The following is an 18,605-nucleotide window of genomic DNA, read 5'->3' on the forward strand; positions in this document are numbered from 1 at the left end:
TCTATGGACCCTACTACGATGTATTAGATCACATATTTTCTCCTACGCCAAAAATCAATGAATACGTTCAAAGACAAAGTGACCAATTTCGAATCCTAAATGAAAAGAATCCTAAACCAAACAATCCTACATTCGAACACTCCTACAAAATCGGAGAAACTGTTTACGTAGCAAATCCATTGACTAGAAATAAAAAGTCAAAGAATTTGTACAATGAAGGTGTCATAACTAAAATAGAAGGTAATAAAGTACACTGTACAATGAAAAATGGCAAAGTGCATGTCAGAAATTTTAGAGACATAAAACCTAAGAGGAAAATCTCTTCTCTTCCAGATTCCTCTCAGGATATGGCTCAATTAACGTCAGAAAAATAAAAACCCAGGGATTCTACGCAGATTCACTTGGACCTGCGGTAATAATCAACAACTATCACAAATTCATGTTTCATTTCAACCTAACTAATTTATTCCAATCGTATATTAATACTCAAAATGCAGTTTCATCTCTTATAACGTATTCTAATAACACTTTTCCATATCTATCACAAGAGTTAACTGATACACTAAAAGATACGCAGGATGAGCTAAATAAACTTCTACCTATAAAACACAGAAATAAACGTGGACTCATTAACGGCCTAGGTAAAGTAATTAAATTTATCTCAGGTAATTTAGATCAAGATGATTTAGATAATTTACAAAAACAAATTAAATCATTAAGGCAAGGCAATATTAAAGAAATGCAACACATAAATAGTCTTGTATCATTTAGTAACTCTGTTGCTAATAAATTTTATAAAGAAATGAACCATGTCAACCTCAATCTGGGTATAATTAAAGATAAGCTAGAGAAGGCAGATTTCAAAATAAGCACATTGGAACATCATCAATACGTGTTAATGTGTGTGAACAAATTAAGAAGAATCATCAAGACATTGGAAGACACCATCAGCCTTTCCTTCAACGACATAACCAATATAGAACTGTTTTCTCAAGAAGATGTACGAAATATTGTAAAACATTTGTATTCTATTTATCCTACAAAATCCCTAATACATGCTGATCCTTACCACCTGTATGAAAATTTAAAATTCACCAAAACCCAAACAATAATGTTGGATACAGAGTTAATTGTAATCCTTTCTGTACCTATTACAGATGAAAATAATTATCAATTGTATCAGATTTACCCTGTACCTACTGTTGATAATATTGTATTTATTCCCTCTGAAAAATATTATTTACAGGGACCCACATCAAAATGGTCTACTATACCATGTATTAAAGGAACACAAACTTATGTGTGTATCCATTATACAATAAGGGTAACACCTTGTAATTTAACTAAAACCACTGGATGTGAATTTGCTAGTGTTAAAAACAATGTGCAAATATTTCAAGCGCTAAATAATGAGCGTCTCCTTTTCTTTAGTGCTAAGCAAGAGACACTGTTACAAACGTGTGATAATAACCAAAAGACTGTACGAGTTACAGGACCAAACATTGTGTATTCAAATGACTCATGTTCAATTTCCACTATGGGAATCACGTTGGAACCAAAACCAACGAATTACTTTAAGCAATTTCCTCTTTTGTATGTGCAAAAAGAACTCTATATAAAACATGAAGTAAACTTCATATATTCGCATCTCGATGCAAATGAACTGAAACTAAATATAAAACCAATTACTCCAAAGTATGATGTTGTAAAAGAATTTACTCCAATTAATGGAATAATTATTTGTATTGTACTATGTATTGTAATATTAGTATGTAGAAAAAGATTGTATCAAATATGTGAAAAATTGTATGAAAAATGTAAAACAAGAAAGTTAAGGGTTACTGAGGTCAGTAACGATAATCTAAGGGGGGAGGAGTTATGTTCCCTGCCTACAGTTTCCGAGACGGGAAGTCATATTCACTCAAAACCGCTCGAGGAAACCAGATATCAATTTTAAGCGGAAGTAAATAATTAGTATTAGTGTGTCACAAGGCACAAGGAATGTGTTTGTTCCGACCTTTAAGACTGTAAATAGCTGATTAATGTTATCCTGTCCTAACATGTCCCAAGCCCCTAAGAAGGCTGTCGCCAACCAATGTGATAATGTGTTTGTCCCAATTCTAAGATTGTAAATAGTTACTCATTGTTATCATGTTTCCAAAGGAAGCTGCCGCCAACTAATCGCTTGAGGCAACTTCCTCTTATTGACTGTTTGTCTCCTATCACCTGCGGCACTGCTGACCAACATCCGCTCATGTGATATTGTATCAAACTTGTTGTTTTCCCCTTAATGATAAGTAAGGGATATCATAGTATAAAAGCAGACTCCACAATGTATCGGAGCTCACAACATTAGATTAAGTCTTAGTGTGTAGACCACCAGGTCATATTCGACTTGAGAATAAAACATTGATAAAATTTGTGACTTCTTCTTCTACCAGTCAGTACTGCGAACCGACGGTCGAACTTGTGACCATTGTAGTAAATCCAAAAACGACTACAAAAACTTAACTCATGAACCAAGAATGGAATAAAGAAATGTAAGCGCGGGTAACACCTGTCCCTCCTCGCGCCTGCTCCACAGTTATGGGTCGTTATGTACATTCACTTTCGAATGGTCATCATGTTCCTTGATTACCCCCGCCTTCCACCTTAAACGATTTCTCACAGACTGAGATAGTAAAACGATTGTTGGACTTGTAACAATAAAATAATGGAAATAAACAATTGTTTTCGCCCTTAAGCGCCCAGATGTACCGCAATCTACGTGCAAGCGCCCTAGACGGTATGCAAACATTTAGAGTTGTGAAGAAAATGCCTGTGAATATTTTTATATGAAATATAACTCCACATCCTATTTCTTACAATATATTCGTCATTTTGGTTTTTGATTCTCAAAATCATCAACACTGTGGACTCCTTCTCCATGGAAGAGATTTGGAGACCCCTAGGGAACGGTGGACCACACTTTGAGAAATACTGGGATATGACGTGGCAAAAAGTGCGAGCAATTATTATTAATATCTTACAAATTGCTTGCGGTAATAAGTAAATACACGTGAACTTTTATACAGAGAATTGAATTCTAAATAGACTTGGATAGCTCTAGTTTTAATGGGACAAGCAATTCACGTAAAGCATTCACTTTTATAGGCCACAGGTGCACAGTCTTCCCGACTTTCTCTACTATTTTAAGAACTGCTCCCCAGATAAGTCGCCATATTAATACATAGCCAGTAATTACCTAGAAGAAATAAGATTTAAAAATGGTGAAAGAATAACTGAAATCGGTTGAGTAATTTTCAAAGTTACTCTCACATACAAACAAACAAAATTTCTCTTTTTATAATATTTGTATATATTATCCCAATATCTGCCAGGCACTTCGCATATGTTCCTTGTTAGATATTTTAAATAGCTTCAGCTGATGGTATATCAGTTCTGTAAATGTTGTCTTTGAGTACGTCTCTATGAGCTTGTGTGCTGCTCTGACCTCTGAGAATTTCATATCATATTGCCCCAATTCATTGTTGTATTTCTGAAAAGACAAAACTTCCAATTCTAGATTTGAAAAATCACGCAGGACATCAATCAAATAATCATGTGACAGCATATTGTCTCCATGCAGAAACACTTCTCTATCTTATCATGGCCAGTCCTTGACGAGTGTTTGTCCCCTTATCGAGATAATATGTGGTATAAAACCGATACTCTGTTGAATAAGATACCGCTGTCAAGATGTGGTCCTCAATCTCAACATGTCTACTGCTAGTAGGTTTGGCTCACGGCGCGGCAAGGTCTGGAGTGGCCAATACTCGATTTCCAGATAATTTCCTCTTTGGATCTGCTACCGCTGCGTATCAGGTGGAGGGAGGCTGGAATGCGGATGGTAAGATAGTCCTACGTTACATTAAATTAAAGAAGACATAGGTAGGGGCAGCTCTAGACTCCAGAAATTTAGTGGACAGAGTTTGGTGTACTTACAGTAGATGCAGAGAAGTGCAGAAAATTCTGGCTTCTACTAAATTGATTTTATTGTTCCCCTGAAGGGGGAAACGGGCCTCTTAGACGGTGACGCCATCTCTCAGGCCAAGAGCTTTCTGGTAGTGATGGAGATGTGCGGAGAAGGTGAAAGGTTGGGACCCGTGGCCTATACTAGAAACTGTCACGGCGTTCGCCTTAGTGCAAGAACATGTAAAACCATGGCAAACAATTCTCAGGACAGCCCTCAGTGGAGGTCAACCCTTATCCGTCTCCCATATGCAGTGGTGTAGCCCCACGCTAGAGCCGTGACCACCCCTCCCCTGTTCGGTTGGTCGGTCGGAGTGCAGAGCTGTCGGACCACGGACCAGCCGTGGCCACTTGTAAGGAGAAGCCTACTCTGCAATCGCCAACGAAAATTCTCAGTATCATCTCACAATAACATATCTATTTGAGGAAATCTATTTAATGTCTGCTGACTTACAAAATGGAAAATCACGAAAGTTCGTCTAAAGTTACGTACGCACAGTACGTAAATATTCGGCATTATTAATAGTACGAGAATGAACGCTGTTTTTGATGAGTGTTCATAAATTACACAGATATATGCTTTTACGTACCGAGTGCTAGAGATACATACAGCTTAGTAAGGTGGGTAGCCTAAGACACCAGGAGCTTCGAAGAAGTAGATTTTCAAACCAAACTCCTAACGTGTCGGCAAATTTTCTACACTACCTGCGCACCGGGTCAGGAGTATGCTGCAGGGCGAGTCTTTCATCACTCAGTGGGTGGGGGTTGAAGTATTGTGCACGAGAGAACGTTATGACTTCGCTTACAATAGAGCATTAGCAAACGTTCCGATTGCATGTCGTTTGTTCTTAAATGTGGTAGGGACGGTATAGTAAGGACGATTAGATGGGTATGCTGTTAGTGTATGAGGAGAATCCAAGAAATTGATTTCTTACCTGATAAGCTGGGTGAATTAATGGGAAGGATTAGTGAAAGATTGTGTAAGCAAATATTATGAGGGGTATGTGTAGAACAAAGTGATAGTAATTTTGAACTTGAATTGTAAAGAAAATGGATTTGCACAATAACGGAATTGCATCATTTATGTATGGTTTTCCTCTTTTAAATTTTATTATTCGAGGCTTTTTCCTTTGGAGTAGCACATCAACAGAATTGCACCGTTTATTTACCTTCTTTTCATTTCGTTATTTGAAGCTATCTCCTTTGGAGTAGATCGACCCGCTGCGCAGATGAAGCAGAGAGAATGCCGATGCATCAGGTGGTCGAAAGAAGCAGTTGTTTACGAGAAGTAAACTTTCAGTACTAAACATAGTACACATTAGATCATTTACTGAATGGTATAGAAAGCCAGAAAAGGATACAGTTGGGTGGAAATACAGTGATAATTTTGCCTGTACCCTGAAAAAAATAACAGTCTATAGTGAAGATATATGTGTGTATTCATAGATTATAATTATGTACTTTGGTTTCGTTATTGATGTTTCTCTCACTATTTTTCTCCCCTTCTGATTACTATCAGTTGTGATATTTTTTAATTTTGTAGAATTTTAATTAAAAGCATTAAGCGTGATGAAGTGTATACAAGGGTCTAGAACACTAACACCACCACCAATAAAGATGATATCTTGCCTAATCCTATTTTAGGCCTATTTAACTCGAAGTAAATGAGCTATTCGTAGTGATCATATATAAGGAAAGAAACTAACTCAGAATTTAAATGGTACATATCTCTGTTATCAATGTCTGAAAGAAACAACAGTATAGGGTATTTTCTAATACTTAATGTCATTTTATAGTTTTATCTGTAATTTTTAATGGGATTAACGTTACTGGAGTTACTTTCTATTTCGTTTGCATATCTGCCTTTCTACAGAATTATTATTTTCTAAAAATTGTTTACACAGTCACCTTTATATAAATTTGAAAGATATAACTGCAATTTCACATATACTATTTAAACATGACAAAATTCTTGCTAGTTACGTCTTGCACTAGTACTTAATTAATTTGGTTTTAATTTATTTAAACTCGTTTTCAATTCTATTAATGTATTAAGTTTTAACTATTTTCATTATGTAATAAAAATATAGTTTATAATATGAGAGAACCTAGAACCCATAATTTGTCACTGTGAAAGGGAATAATGATATTTAAATAACGACATTTCATTTTGATCTATTTTCGAAGTTTTATTAACAGCTTCAAATTCCTCCGTTATATTTTTATGTTTATATGACTGCAGAAAGGAAACACGTTTATTTGTGTACGGTACACTGATAAGGAAGAAAGTGCTAACAGAATAAAACTTTTAAAATTGGGTAATTTCGCGTCCAACACTGTAAATATCACTGGATAACATTTCGTCATTTTGACTGAAGAATTTGTTATACACTTAAACTACTGTATTTGTAATGTAACAGTGACATTCACGAGGTGTGAATAGTGTTACATGCAAAGGCTAAGTATGATGGGAGTATTGAGTGTTGTTTGATTCAAATAACACCCTCCAGAAAATCATTGTATAACGCATCACGGTGGTTTATCATGCAGCGACGGGCGGAATGCATCATCAGGTAAGTTGCTGGAAAAAATCATTCTGGGCATTATCAAAACGATATGGCAATCCTATCGCATGTCCTTGAATTATTCTTAAGACCCTGCGATTAACAGACCCTTGCGATAAAAAAATACAGCATCGCTCAGACGCTAAGAGACTCTGGTTATATTGCACGAAAAAGTCCACGGCTTGTCGGTCGACGATAGCACCCGCAGGATGGACATGATAGTCTGCAGGGACAAAACTGATGGATAATTCGTCCAACAAACAGTCCGGTTTCAATCTGACGCCAATGAACCTAGTGAGGCCAACGATGAAAAAATAGAGAATAAAAAATCCGATCACCTCATTTCTACCACCGAGAGTATGGACTTCGGAATATAGAAGTAATAGCCCTGCTAATCGGAGCAAGAAGAACAATTCGTAAGACTTAGTTTTGTCATGCCTGAAAGGTTCTCTTCCAGTACTATGACACCATTTGTATAACATGGTACTGCAAACTGTATCTGGCAAGCAAATAGTGTAAGTTAGTTTTCTTTCGTCTACATATGAAGCACAATAACAAAGATTGATGGCGCAGAGGAAGATGTCAAGGCTCGCATCCGGAAAGCAAACAGTTCGTTCATTTTACTGTATCCTATTTGGAAGAACAGTAACCTCTTACAAAATGCCCGACTCGTTGGCTGAACGGTCAGCGTACTGGCCTTCGGTTCGGAGGGTCCCGGGTTTGATTCCCGGCCGGTTCGGGGATTTTAACCTTAATTGGTTAATTCCAATGGCACTAGGGCTGGGTGTATGTGTTGTCTTCATCATCATTCCATCCTCATTACGACGCGCAGATTGCCTACGGGCGTCAAATAGAAAGACCTGCACCTGGCGAGCCGAACCCGTCCTGGGATATCCCGGCACTAAAAGCCATACGACATTTCATTTCATTTCTTACAAAAAAACCTAGATCTGACTTCTCAATACCAACGTGAGGTCTGCTCTCCTTTACGGCTGTAAATGGGTGAAGGTCACTAAACAAATCACACACCAACTCCAAGTGTTCGTAAATCGCTGTGTGCGATATATCATCAATACAACGTGGCCTGAAGTGATCACAAACGAAAACTAGTGGAAGGAAATCAAGAAAAAACCCACTGACGTAGAAATAAGGAGAATGAAGTGGGGGCGAATAGGAAACTAATTAAGAAAACAGGACGCAGCAGTAAGTTTTGGAATGGAACCAAATAGGAAAGAGTTAGCGTGGAAGACCTAGGGACGCTTGGAGGCAAACAGGTGGAGCGGAACTGGTTAGGATTGGAAGAAATGGGATGAAGTAAAAGACCTGGCTGAAGAAAGTACCGAATGGAGGTGTAACTTGCTCCAGAAGGAGAAATAGGAATTTGATTAGATTAGATTTGTATAGCAACACATAAATTGCACTGGTACATTTTGCCGTTTCAGGTAAATTCCTCTTGCTACAAGTGCTGGTTCCAGTATAGAATAAATTGTACGTGTAACACGTAACAATTCAGAATGAAAGAGTACTAAAGCCCATTTTGTTTTCTGCCAAACATAATGTTTAATAACCAGAGTGGAAACCAAATTTTGTGATGTTTTTATAAGTATTTTACGCAATTCACGTCTTTTCACATACTTTTAGTGGTTTTACACATGTATGAAAGCAAACAATAACCTCATTTTATGATGTTTTGTAAGTATTTTATACAATTCACGTTTTTTGCATATTTTTGTGGTTTTACGCATGTAGGAAAGGTTTTTGTGCCCGTAATTGCACATCTCTGGTTGCAGGTAAAGGAGAAAGCATTTGGGACCGTATGTTCCACGAGCACCCTGAGTACTCACCAGTTGGGCAGAATGGAGACGTGGCGAGTGACTCATATCATCTCTACAAAGAGGACGTGAAACTGCTAAAAGAACTGGGGGTGAGTTCATTCCCTTCGTATCATTTTAAAGAAATATATAGTTACTGTACTGTTACTTATATCACTCACTCACTTGCGACCTGTTTCAGGTGAACCATTACCGTTTCTCCATCTCGTGGCCTCGAATCATGCCAACCGGAGAAGCGAACAATATTAACCAACCAGGAATGGACTACTACAATAACCTGATTAATGAGCTGCTGGATAACGGGATAGTGCCAGTGGTGAGTTGATTCTTTAGCCATCGTTAATATCGAGTGCAGCATTAAGTATGAATGAATTTTGAGACGGGAGGAACAGTGAGGCTGACATCTAGAGTTACCAGCCCAGTTGAATAGAGCACAATACAATATCTATGTACGGTAGAAAATTAGTTGTGAGTGATTCCTATATTGGGGCTAATGCCTAGTATCACTACCGTGCTTATATTCCTCAACTGCGATCAAGTCTTACTGGGCAACAATGCTTGAACAATATTTCACCTGCAGAAATGATTTTTGAAAAATAGTTCTGTCTTCCAACATATTTATTGGCCTCCAAACTTACCTGACATCAATCTCTGACAACTGAATGCGGTTGTGGTTAGGTACGTCAACTATACCACCAAATGGAAGGTCACATTACCTTTTCCTACAGGTACTCTTAGTTCAGTGACCCCTCAAATTTGCCATATGTACCAAATTAGCCGTGTCTGATAAGTGTTTAATATTTTAGGGTAAATAACGCCTGTTACTTTTGAAGGATATTTATTATATTATTATTATTATTATTATTATTATTATTATTATTATTATTATTATTATCGGAATCATTTAGGCCAACTATAGACCACGTGGTCATTAACTCTAGCGGGTGCATGGTGGGCCTTTTTCTTAGTCTAGTACTCTCTCTTCCTTGCGTTGTGAGTGTCTTTTCATACCTGTGTCCATTTCACCCCCACTTCAAGGCCCAGAGTTTTGGCTGTTATTGACGGGGGAGGGTCTGATGTTTTGATCATCATTCTGTACATATGTCTGTTGTAGATCTTATTGGGGTCAATTTATACTCGTTATACGTCTTTTCTAACTACTCTAAACCACTTTGTGCTAAAGTTGGTTTTGTAAACACTCATATTGAGTCTGTTTTTCAATCCTTACTACGTGACCACAGAAGATCAGCCATTCTTCTCGTGGCAATTATAATTCTCTCTAGTCATTGGCATAGTTTATTACTGTGGCCGATTATGTATTTACCTTCCTCTTTGATGCGGCCCATGATATTTCTCACGATCAATCGATCCTTCATATCCAGTTCCCTTTCTTAGCAGGTCTTTGGTCAGGCAGCTGACTGTTAGTTTACCCTTCCAGTAACTGATTATCAGGCCGGAGCCGCCTGCTGGCGTGTTCATTCATTCATTAACGACTTTCCCCCGTTGGCAAGTGAAGAGGATTGGATATAAACTATTCCCTTGCCTAACAACAATTGTCTCGAAGCTCTTTGATAGCTCCCATCTGAATTCGTATTTGTAAGCGGATCGGTCAGAGTCGCTTTCACAGGACTTAGGTCTTGTTATCTAATCCTAGTTCAATGAATGTTTGAAGACGGGTTTGCCTCTTAACCGAGTCTTAGGCCTTCTAGAATTCGACGAAGATTGCTACGTAGGGGGAATCACCTAGCTTCTTGCAGATGAGGATGGTTTTGAGGGTCAGGACCTGTTCTAAGTATGACCTAGACTTCCTGAAAACAGCTTAATACATTCTTATGCAGGAGTTTATTTGGGCCTGTGATATCGTGAGGGGTGCCTTGGAGAGCATCTTGTAATTCAACAATAGCAGGGAGATCCGTCTGTAGTTGTTAAGGTCTAACTTGTCTTTCTGTGCAATTGGTGGCTGATAGCCGAGTTCCAAAGGCTTGGTAGATTTTATTGTTAATTAATTAAGAATGAAATAACGAATACAAAAGGATGTTTTAAGAGCTAGAGAATAATGCTTATTGGTCATCTCCTCGGAATTTCAGAGTCATAATGTCCCGATTTACATTTCTCTAGCTGTGGGATTCAAAAACACGCAGGATACCCAGACTGCATGGATAATACTCCAGAATGGCCCTCCCCCTGTCCGTCGGCCATATTTGGAAAGGTTATCCATGACTGTCACATTTCAAACCATATGATGGGTTCTACTATAGATCCTAGAGGTAATCAGGAATGTTTTAGCCCGTTTGGTTAGTTACGTTATTTCTTGTGGGAAAATTTACTGGCATATAAAAGGACTCCTGCGAGAATGGAGTTCTGGCATACCACAACTTGGCAGAACTGTTGGTAATATTTTTGAGGCATATATTATTATTATTATTATTATTATTATTATTATTATTATTATTATTATTATATCTTAATTCTCCTTCTTATTTCAACTCTTCTCTTGTTCTCTTTGTCACCAGATTTTCCACCGAGTAAGGTGAAATATATAGTCGAATTCTGGTGAGAGAGGTCTGATTGCTATTTTTCTGCTCACAGGTCACCATGTACCACTGGGATCTCCCTCAGTGGCTGCAAGACCTTGGAGGATGGGCCAACCCCATCATTGCTGACTACTTCGAGGACTACGCCAGGGTGTTGTATGAGAACTTCGGTGATCGAGTGAGTTCGTCTGACTGTATAAAGTGACGTTTCAACTTCAGAAAATATCACATCACTTTTATAATAGGTCAGGGTCAGTTCATGTAGGACTACAAAACAAAACTAAAACAAAAGCCAAATAGAAAAAAAAAGAAAACTTAAAACAAATCAAATTCAAGCAAAAACAAACCAAACAATACGAAACCAAACAAAACGCGACGTGATGTGGCGTGGCATAACGATAAACAAAGAGAAGAAAATAATGATAAAGAATAAATGAACTTAGTAAAATAAAAACAACAAAGGAACACAAAATATGCGAAGCATAATAAAACCAAACCATCGAATATAAAAGCAATGCTAAACTAAACAAACCAAAAACAGAGTAAACTAAACGAGCCTGAGATAAAGAAACCAAATTGGAATAAAAAAAGGAAAACACATAAGGAAGAAGCGAATCGAAATATGTGCAAATAAAACTAATAGCTAACAACGAAAGGAGAGCTATTTAATTCTCCGCCTAAGTCGTAGGATATATATTTTATAGCCATTATTCGTCAACGCACTCAACAAAAGACGACTACGGGAAGAATCATCCCACACCCCACCAGAATCCAGCCCTTACCATTCTAGCATGTATTTGCCATTTCCATTACGTTGTATATTTTACGCACACTTTGCAATAACAACTCTTTTGTTTACTTTTAATTTAGTCTATTCTGAATATTGAAAATTCATTGCTTATAAATACTTCAGTCTCTCAACGGAGAAGGTCCAAAAGACTCAGTATACTCACCTCCTGATGAAGTACAGTACAATAGCTAAACGAAAATACGTGTGAGGACACGGGAATGACCGTTTCGCAGCGTTTTCGGGACATTGCCAAACGGGCTGAAAATGAAAGACATTTTAGATATCTACGAAATCGCTGGAGAGGTAGAGGGAATATTTTGAACATCTTCTCAATGTAAAACGAAATCATCCTGGGGGTATTTCAAACAGCCAAGCTCATGGGGAGGAGGAAGATGATGTTGGTGAAATTATGCTTGAGGAAGTGGAAAGGATGGTAAATAAACTCCATTGTCATAAGGCAGCAGCAATAGGTGAAATTAGACCTGAAATGGTGAAGTATAGTGGGAAGACAGGTATGAAATGGCTTCATAGAGTAGTAAAATTAGCGTGGAGTGTTGGTAATCGAGGTATCTCATTGATTAGAATACCAGACAAAGTATTCACTGGCATCTTGGAAGGGAGGGTGCGATCGGTCGTTGAGAGGAAGTTGGATGAAAACCAGTGTGGTTTCAGACCACAGAGAGTCTGTCAGGATCAGATTTTCAGTATGCGCCAGGTAATTGAAAAATGCTACGAGAGGAATAGGCAGTTGTGTTTATGTTTCGTAGATCTAGAGAAAGCATATGACAGGGTACCGAGGAAAAAGATGTTCACTATACTGGGGAACTATGGAATTAAAGGTAGATTATTAAAATCAATCAAAGGCATTTATGTTGACAATTGGGCTTCAGTGAGAATTGATGGTAGAATGAGTTCTTGGTTCAGGGTACTTACAGGGGCTAGACAAGGCTGTAGTCTTTACCTTTGCTGTTCGTAGTTTACATGGTTCGTCTGCTGAAAGGTATAAAATGGCAGGGAGGGATTCAGTTAGGTGGAAATGTAGTAAGCAGTTTGGCCTATGCTGACGACTTGGTCTTAATGGCAGATTGAGCCGAAAGCCTGCAGTCTAATATCTTGGAACTTGAAAATAGGTGCAATGAGTATGGTATGAAAATTAGCCTCTCGAAGACTAAATTGATGACAGTAGGTAAGAAATTCAACAGAAATGAATGTCAGATTGGTGATACAAAGCTAGAACAGGTCGGTAATTTCAAGTATTTAGGTTGTGTGTTCTCCCAGGATGGTAATATAGTAAGTGAGATTGAATCAAGGTGTAGTAAAGCTAATGCAGTGAGTTCGCAGCTGCTATCAACAGTATTCTGTAAGAAGGAAGTCAGCTCCCAGACGAAACTATCTTTACATCGGTCTGTTTTCAGACCAACTTTGCTTTACGGGAGCGAAAGCTGGGTGGACTCAGGATATCTTATTCATAAGTTAGCAGTAACAGACATGAAAGTAGCAAGAATGATTGCTGGTACATACAGGTGGGAACAATGGCAGGATGGTACTCGGAATGAGGAGATAAAGGTTAATTTAGGAATGAACTCGATGGATGAGGCTGTACGCATAAACCGGCTTCAGTGGTGGGGTCATGTGAGGCGAATGGAGGAGGCTAGGTTACCTAGGAGAATAATGGACTCTGCTATGGAGGGTGAGAGAAGTAGAGGGAGACCAAGACGACGATGGTTAGACTGTGTTTCTAACGATTTAAAGATAAGAGGTATAGAACTAAATGAGGCCACAACACTAGTTGCAAATCGAGGATTGTGGCGACGTTTAGTAAATTCACAGAGGCTTGCAGACTGAACGCTGAAAGGCATAACAGTCTATAATGATAATGTATGTATGTAGATAGCTAATTCAATACAGTTTCATTTACGAGTGGTTGATGATGAGTACAAAGAGAGATGAGCCGGACTGAATGACTCAGGCGGTTGAGGCTCTGGCCTTCTAATCTCAACTTGCCAGGTTCCATCATGCCTCACTCCGCTGCCATTTGAAGGTGTTTATTTATGTCAGCCTCGTGTCAGTAGATGTACTGGCATGTAAACGAACTCTTGAGGGACTAAATTCCGAAACCTTAAACTGTGAAAGTGGTTAGCGGGACGTAAAGTCAATAAAATTATTATTATTATCATTAGAGAGAGATGCGTGCGTTCGTAGTGGACAAAAACACGCCACTAAATAACTAAAATCAAAATTGAAATAAATAAATACTCATTAGTTACTTGTAATGTTATTATTTTGTTATTTTTCACGAACTAACTTATCTGGCTGGTCACCTAGCGATATAGATAGTTAATTATTTTAGCCCGGATTTTAAGGCAGTTATAGGTTAGAATGCAAATTAATTTGGTTATTAGGAAGTATAGCGCATCCCTTCTTCCGTTATGTAGCGAGAGTAACATAAATTCTAGGGGACCTGATGGGTAGCACCCCTATGTTTATGCACAGCACATAGCAGAACGGTTGTACAGGATGCATTTTATGAACTTTTGGATGTATGCTTCTCAAGAAAACAAGGTGAAACTCTACGTTTCCAAGACAACTTTGCTCCGCGTCTTCAGAAGGAAATCTCGACTGTTCACGAGGAAGATTTCTACAATAATGAGGGTTTGAATTGAAGATTGTTTTACCGTTGGAGCTGTAGCGGTACGCTCGTTCGTCACCAGGTGGCTCGCTGTATGCTGGCACAGTGCTCCAAGCGGGAGCTGACGGCAACATTCAGCTCCAGTTAAGATGTTCATCACACCGCGTTTGCGTGGGGAGAGGACATCAGACGAATCAGGGACGAATGTGGTAGAAGACGAAAACAGAAACTAATAAAATGCAACGAAATACACCAGGATAGAATAGAACAGAGCTGCAGAATGAACAGAAAGTATGTGGAGAAAACCAAGGGATGATAATGATGTGGCACGGTGCGAGGGGTGGGGGACATAACCGGTGTACACACGTTATGAAAGTATGCCATTATCACATAACACATACCTTGGAATGAACCAACTGGTAATGACGAACTTACGAATTTGAAAAACACCGAAGCTAAATAACAATATGCGAAGGACAAAGGTCAAGGAAGCTAACTACCTACGTAAATCCTTAGTGGCTAACAACCACGTATTGCTTAATTGATAGCCAGTGTCCCTGTTGAAATTGTTAGGATTTTTACGTATTTCAATAGCTTCTCGTATTATCCTAGACGCACGATTCAGTACGTCCTATATGAGGCTGAAGCAACTTGCTTAGGACTTACGTAGGTAGTTCTCTTCCCTGTCCCTTCTCTACTGTTCTTTAGTTTCGGTGTTTTTCAAATTCGTAAGTTCGTCATCACCGGTTGGTTCTTTCGAAGGTATGTGTTATATGTGATAATGTCATAATTTCATAACGTGTATAAACCGGTTATGCCCCCGCCCCTCTCACAACGTCCACATCATTATCATCCTCTGGTTTTCTAAACATACTTTCTCTTCATTCTTCAGCTCTGTCCTATTCTATCCTGGTGTCTTTCGTTGCATTTTACTTTATTAGTTTCTATTTTTTTATTTCTTCTACCACATTCGTCCATGATTCATCTGATGTCCTCTCTATTACTCGTCATGCACACACAGTGTGATGAACATATTAATTGGAGCACGGCCGACTGGATCCTTCGCTGTAGCTAGAGCGACGCATTTAGTCGGCCGTGATTGGAGCTTTATGTTGTCGTCAGCTCCCGGTTGGAGCGCTGTGCCAGCATACAGCAAGCCAACTGGTGACAAACGAGCGTACCGCTACAGCTCCAACTGTAAAACAATCTTCAATTCAAACACTCATTATTGTAAAAGACATCCTCGTGAACAGCTGAGATTTTCTTACGAGGATACAGAGCAAAGTTTTCTGCGAAACTTAAAGAGTTTCTCCTGGTTTTCATGACACGGCATAAGCCCAAAAGCCCATATCATGTGTACATGTACGGGCCGTGAAAGCCTCAATGTCAACATTAGATTATACTTGTACCCACATTATTAAGTTTCCATTCTAAACTTTTGTTGACAAAAAATCCAGGCTCTAGATAGCTCGAGCATATCATGTTACAATACATTTGATATAGATGCATACAACTTCATTATAGACTGTTATGCCTTTCAGTGTTCATTCTGAAATACTCTAATTAATTAAACACCTCCACAATATTATACTTGAAAATATATCTTATTATTAGAACATTAACAACTGAGACTAACCGTCGTCAGCTTGGTCTGCTCCTACTTCTCTTACCTTCCATGGTCGGGTTCGTCATACTCCTAGGAATCACATCCACCTCCATCCACCTTACATGATCCCATCAACGCAACTATTTTATGCGTACATCTTCATCAAACACATATTCTTGAGTTAGCCTTTATATCCGCATTCGAAGAAGACTAACCTCTTGTCATTATTTACAACTGTTGGTACCTGAAATCATTATCGCCACTTTCGAGTACCTTACTTCTCTCTTATGAATAAGTTATCTTGAGTTTACCCAGCTTTCACTCTCGTATAGCAAAGTGAGTCTGAAAACAGAGAAGTACAAAGATAGTCTACGACAAGAACTCACTTCTTTCTTACAAAATATTGTAATAATAATAATAATAATAATAATAATAATAATAATAATAATAATAATAATAATAATAATAATAATTGCAGAGATATTTATTTATTTATTTATTTATTTATTTATTTATTTATTTATTTATTTATTTATTTATTTATTTATTTATTTATTTATTTATTTATTTATTTATTTATTTATTTATTTATTGATCTGAAAGTACACAGGTTTTACACCCAATTAAGTACCTTCTTGACATTCATTAACAATCTGTATCTATGAAGTTAAAGTTTAACAAAATCAAAGTTAAAAATCAACAAAAAGAAAAAGAACAAAATTAACATTATATCTGATACCATTTACAATTTATAGGAAATGAAAAATTCACTACGATATCACACGGTAATACAAAGCAAAAGACAATACCAAAAAAACAAAGAAACTTAAAACACGAATGAGTACACTGGGAAATATGGTGAGTACCAGAAAGAAGGAATTATTAAAAATTTACAAATTGTAAAGGCAGGCTTCTAGTTTTTTATTGAATTCATTATCCGATTCGGTGAATATATCGACTTCTTTGGTTATAGTATTATAAAGCGCTGTCATTTTTACAAACGGTGAATTTGACTGATGCAAAGTTTTTGACCTTTGAACATAAAATAATTGGTGCTGACGTGATCTTGTCTGCGGAACATGGAATGAAATGCGTTTTAACAGATCCATAGAATCAAATCGTCCTGTTACAATTGTTCTTAGTATTTGTATAGAAATTAGGGACCGTCTGATTTTCAATGAAGGAAATAGAAATACATTCCTTAATAACTGGGTTGATGTGTCGAAAGGGCAAAAAGTGTTAAAAGTTTTGAAATAAAGATAACGTACGAACTTGTTTTATACAATTTCAATAGCATTCACTTGTTGCTTTGTATACGGGCTCCAAATTATTACAGAATATTCCAGTATGCTCCGTACTAAGGTAATGTATAATTTATTCAGTACAGACGGCTGGGTAAATGGTCTCGAAGTGCTTATCAGAAATCCTAGCATTCGGTTAGCATTCTTTGTTATTGTATTAATATGATCTTTGAACATTAGCTTACTGTCAAAAATTACACCAAGAAATGACATTATTAATGTCCTTTTGCAACTCGTCCTGGTCTTGATGGTCACTAATATATTTGAAAAGTTTCAAATCATCTGCAAAAAGTAAACAGTTAGAGTGGTAAATATTGTCTGGTAGATCATTAATTAGAATTAAAAACAAGAGAGGTCCAAGATTTGAACCTTGCGGAACACCAGAAGGACTGATAAAATTATCTGAAATTCCATTGTTAAAATAAACAAACTGCTGTCGATTTTTTAAATATGAACACATTAACTGCAACAGCTGTTTAGAAAAAAACAAATTTATACATTTTTGTAATTAAAATTCTATGGTCGACTTTATCGAATGCCTTTTCTAAATCCATATAAACAACATCAGTCTTTCCGTTGGTATTAATTGCATCATACAAATTTTGAGTATAACCCAGAAGATTGGTGATAACTGATCTGTTAGGTACAAATCCATGTTGAAATTCAGACAGAGTAATCTTAACATGGTTATAAATCTTACCGTGCAATATATGTTCGTATACTTTAGCTACAGCGTTGATAATGCACACTGGACGATAATTAGATATCATCACAAAACTGCCTGTCTTAAAAATGGGCGTAACTTTAGCGACTTTCCATTTCTCAGGAAAGGATGAAGTGCGAATAGAAAGATTAAAAATGAAAGTTAATTGATTAGCCAATAAATCGGCACAATCCTTAATTATATATGGAGGTATGCCATCAGGACCACTCGATCTTTTAGGCTTTAGTTTACCATTAATAGCCTTTTTCACCTCTTCAACAGATATCTCACTGACATGTAATATATCAACAGAGGGAAATAGAGGAATGTCATCTAAAGCCAAATTATCTAGTATATAATTAAAATCTGATCTGACGTAAACTGACGAAAAATATCGAGCAAAGCCATGAACAACATTATCGCCTTCGTAGCTCTCACCATTATACTCGAACGAAGTTCGTCCTGATCTCGTGAATCGCTTATTTTTAATGTGCCTCCAGAAATGTGTTATATCACGTTTTAAAATAACCTCTAATTCACTGATGTAATTTCTATATGCGGAATTTATTTTTACTTTCAAGTCAGATCTGAGCTGTTTGAAACGTTCATCATAGTACCTAGAGAATTTCCTCTTT

At 37.5% G+C, this 18,605-nt stretch overlaps 1 protein-coding gene across 1 annotated transcript in view; it reads left to right on the top strand.

The window, feature by feature from the left end:
• Positions 1 to 3,760: 3,760 nt before the first annotated feature.
• The window catches only part of LOC136858634 (myrosinase 1), a 59,723-nt gene continuing 44,878 nt past the window's right edge, over positions 3,761 to 18,605 (top strand). Inside the window, exons 1-4 of the mRNA XM_067138335.2 lie at positions 3,761 to 3,889; positions 8,366 to 8,499; positions 8,589 to 8,723; positions 10,997 to 11,119. Of these exons, the coding sequence (XP_066994436.2) occupies positions 8,392 to 8,499; positions 8,589 to 8,723; positions 10,997 to 11,119 (366 nt within the window). The 5' untranslated portion in view covers positions 3,761 to 3,889; positions 8,366 to 8,391. The remainder of the gene's footprint in view (positions 3,890 to 8,365; positions 8,500 to 8,588; positions 8,724 to 10,996; positions 11,120 to 18,605) is intronic.

The sequence above is a fragment of the Anabrus simplex genome, chromosome 1 (assembly GCF_040414725.1).
Source record: "Anabrus simplex isolate iqAnaSimp1 chromosome 1, ASM4041472v1, whole genome shotgun sequence".
NCBI classification, from domain to species: domain Eukaryota; kingdom Metazoa; phylum Arthropoda; class Insecta; order Orthoptera; family Tettigoniidae; genus Anabrus; species Anabrus simplex.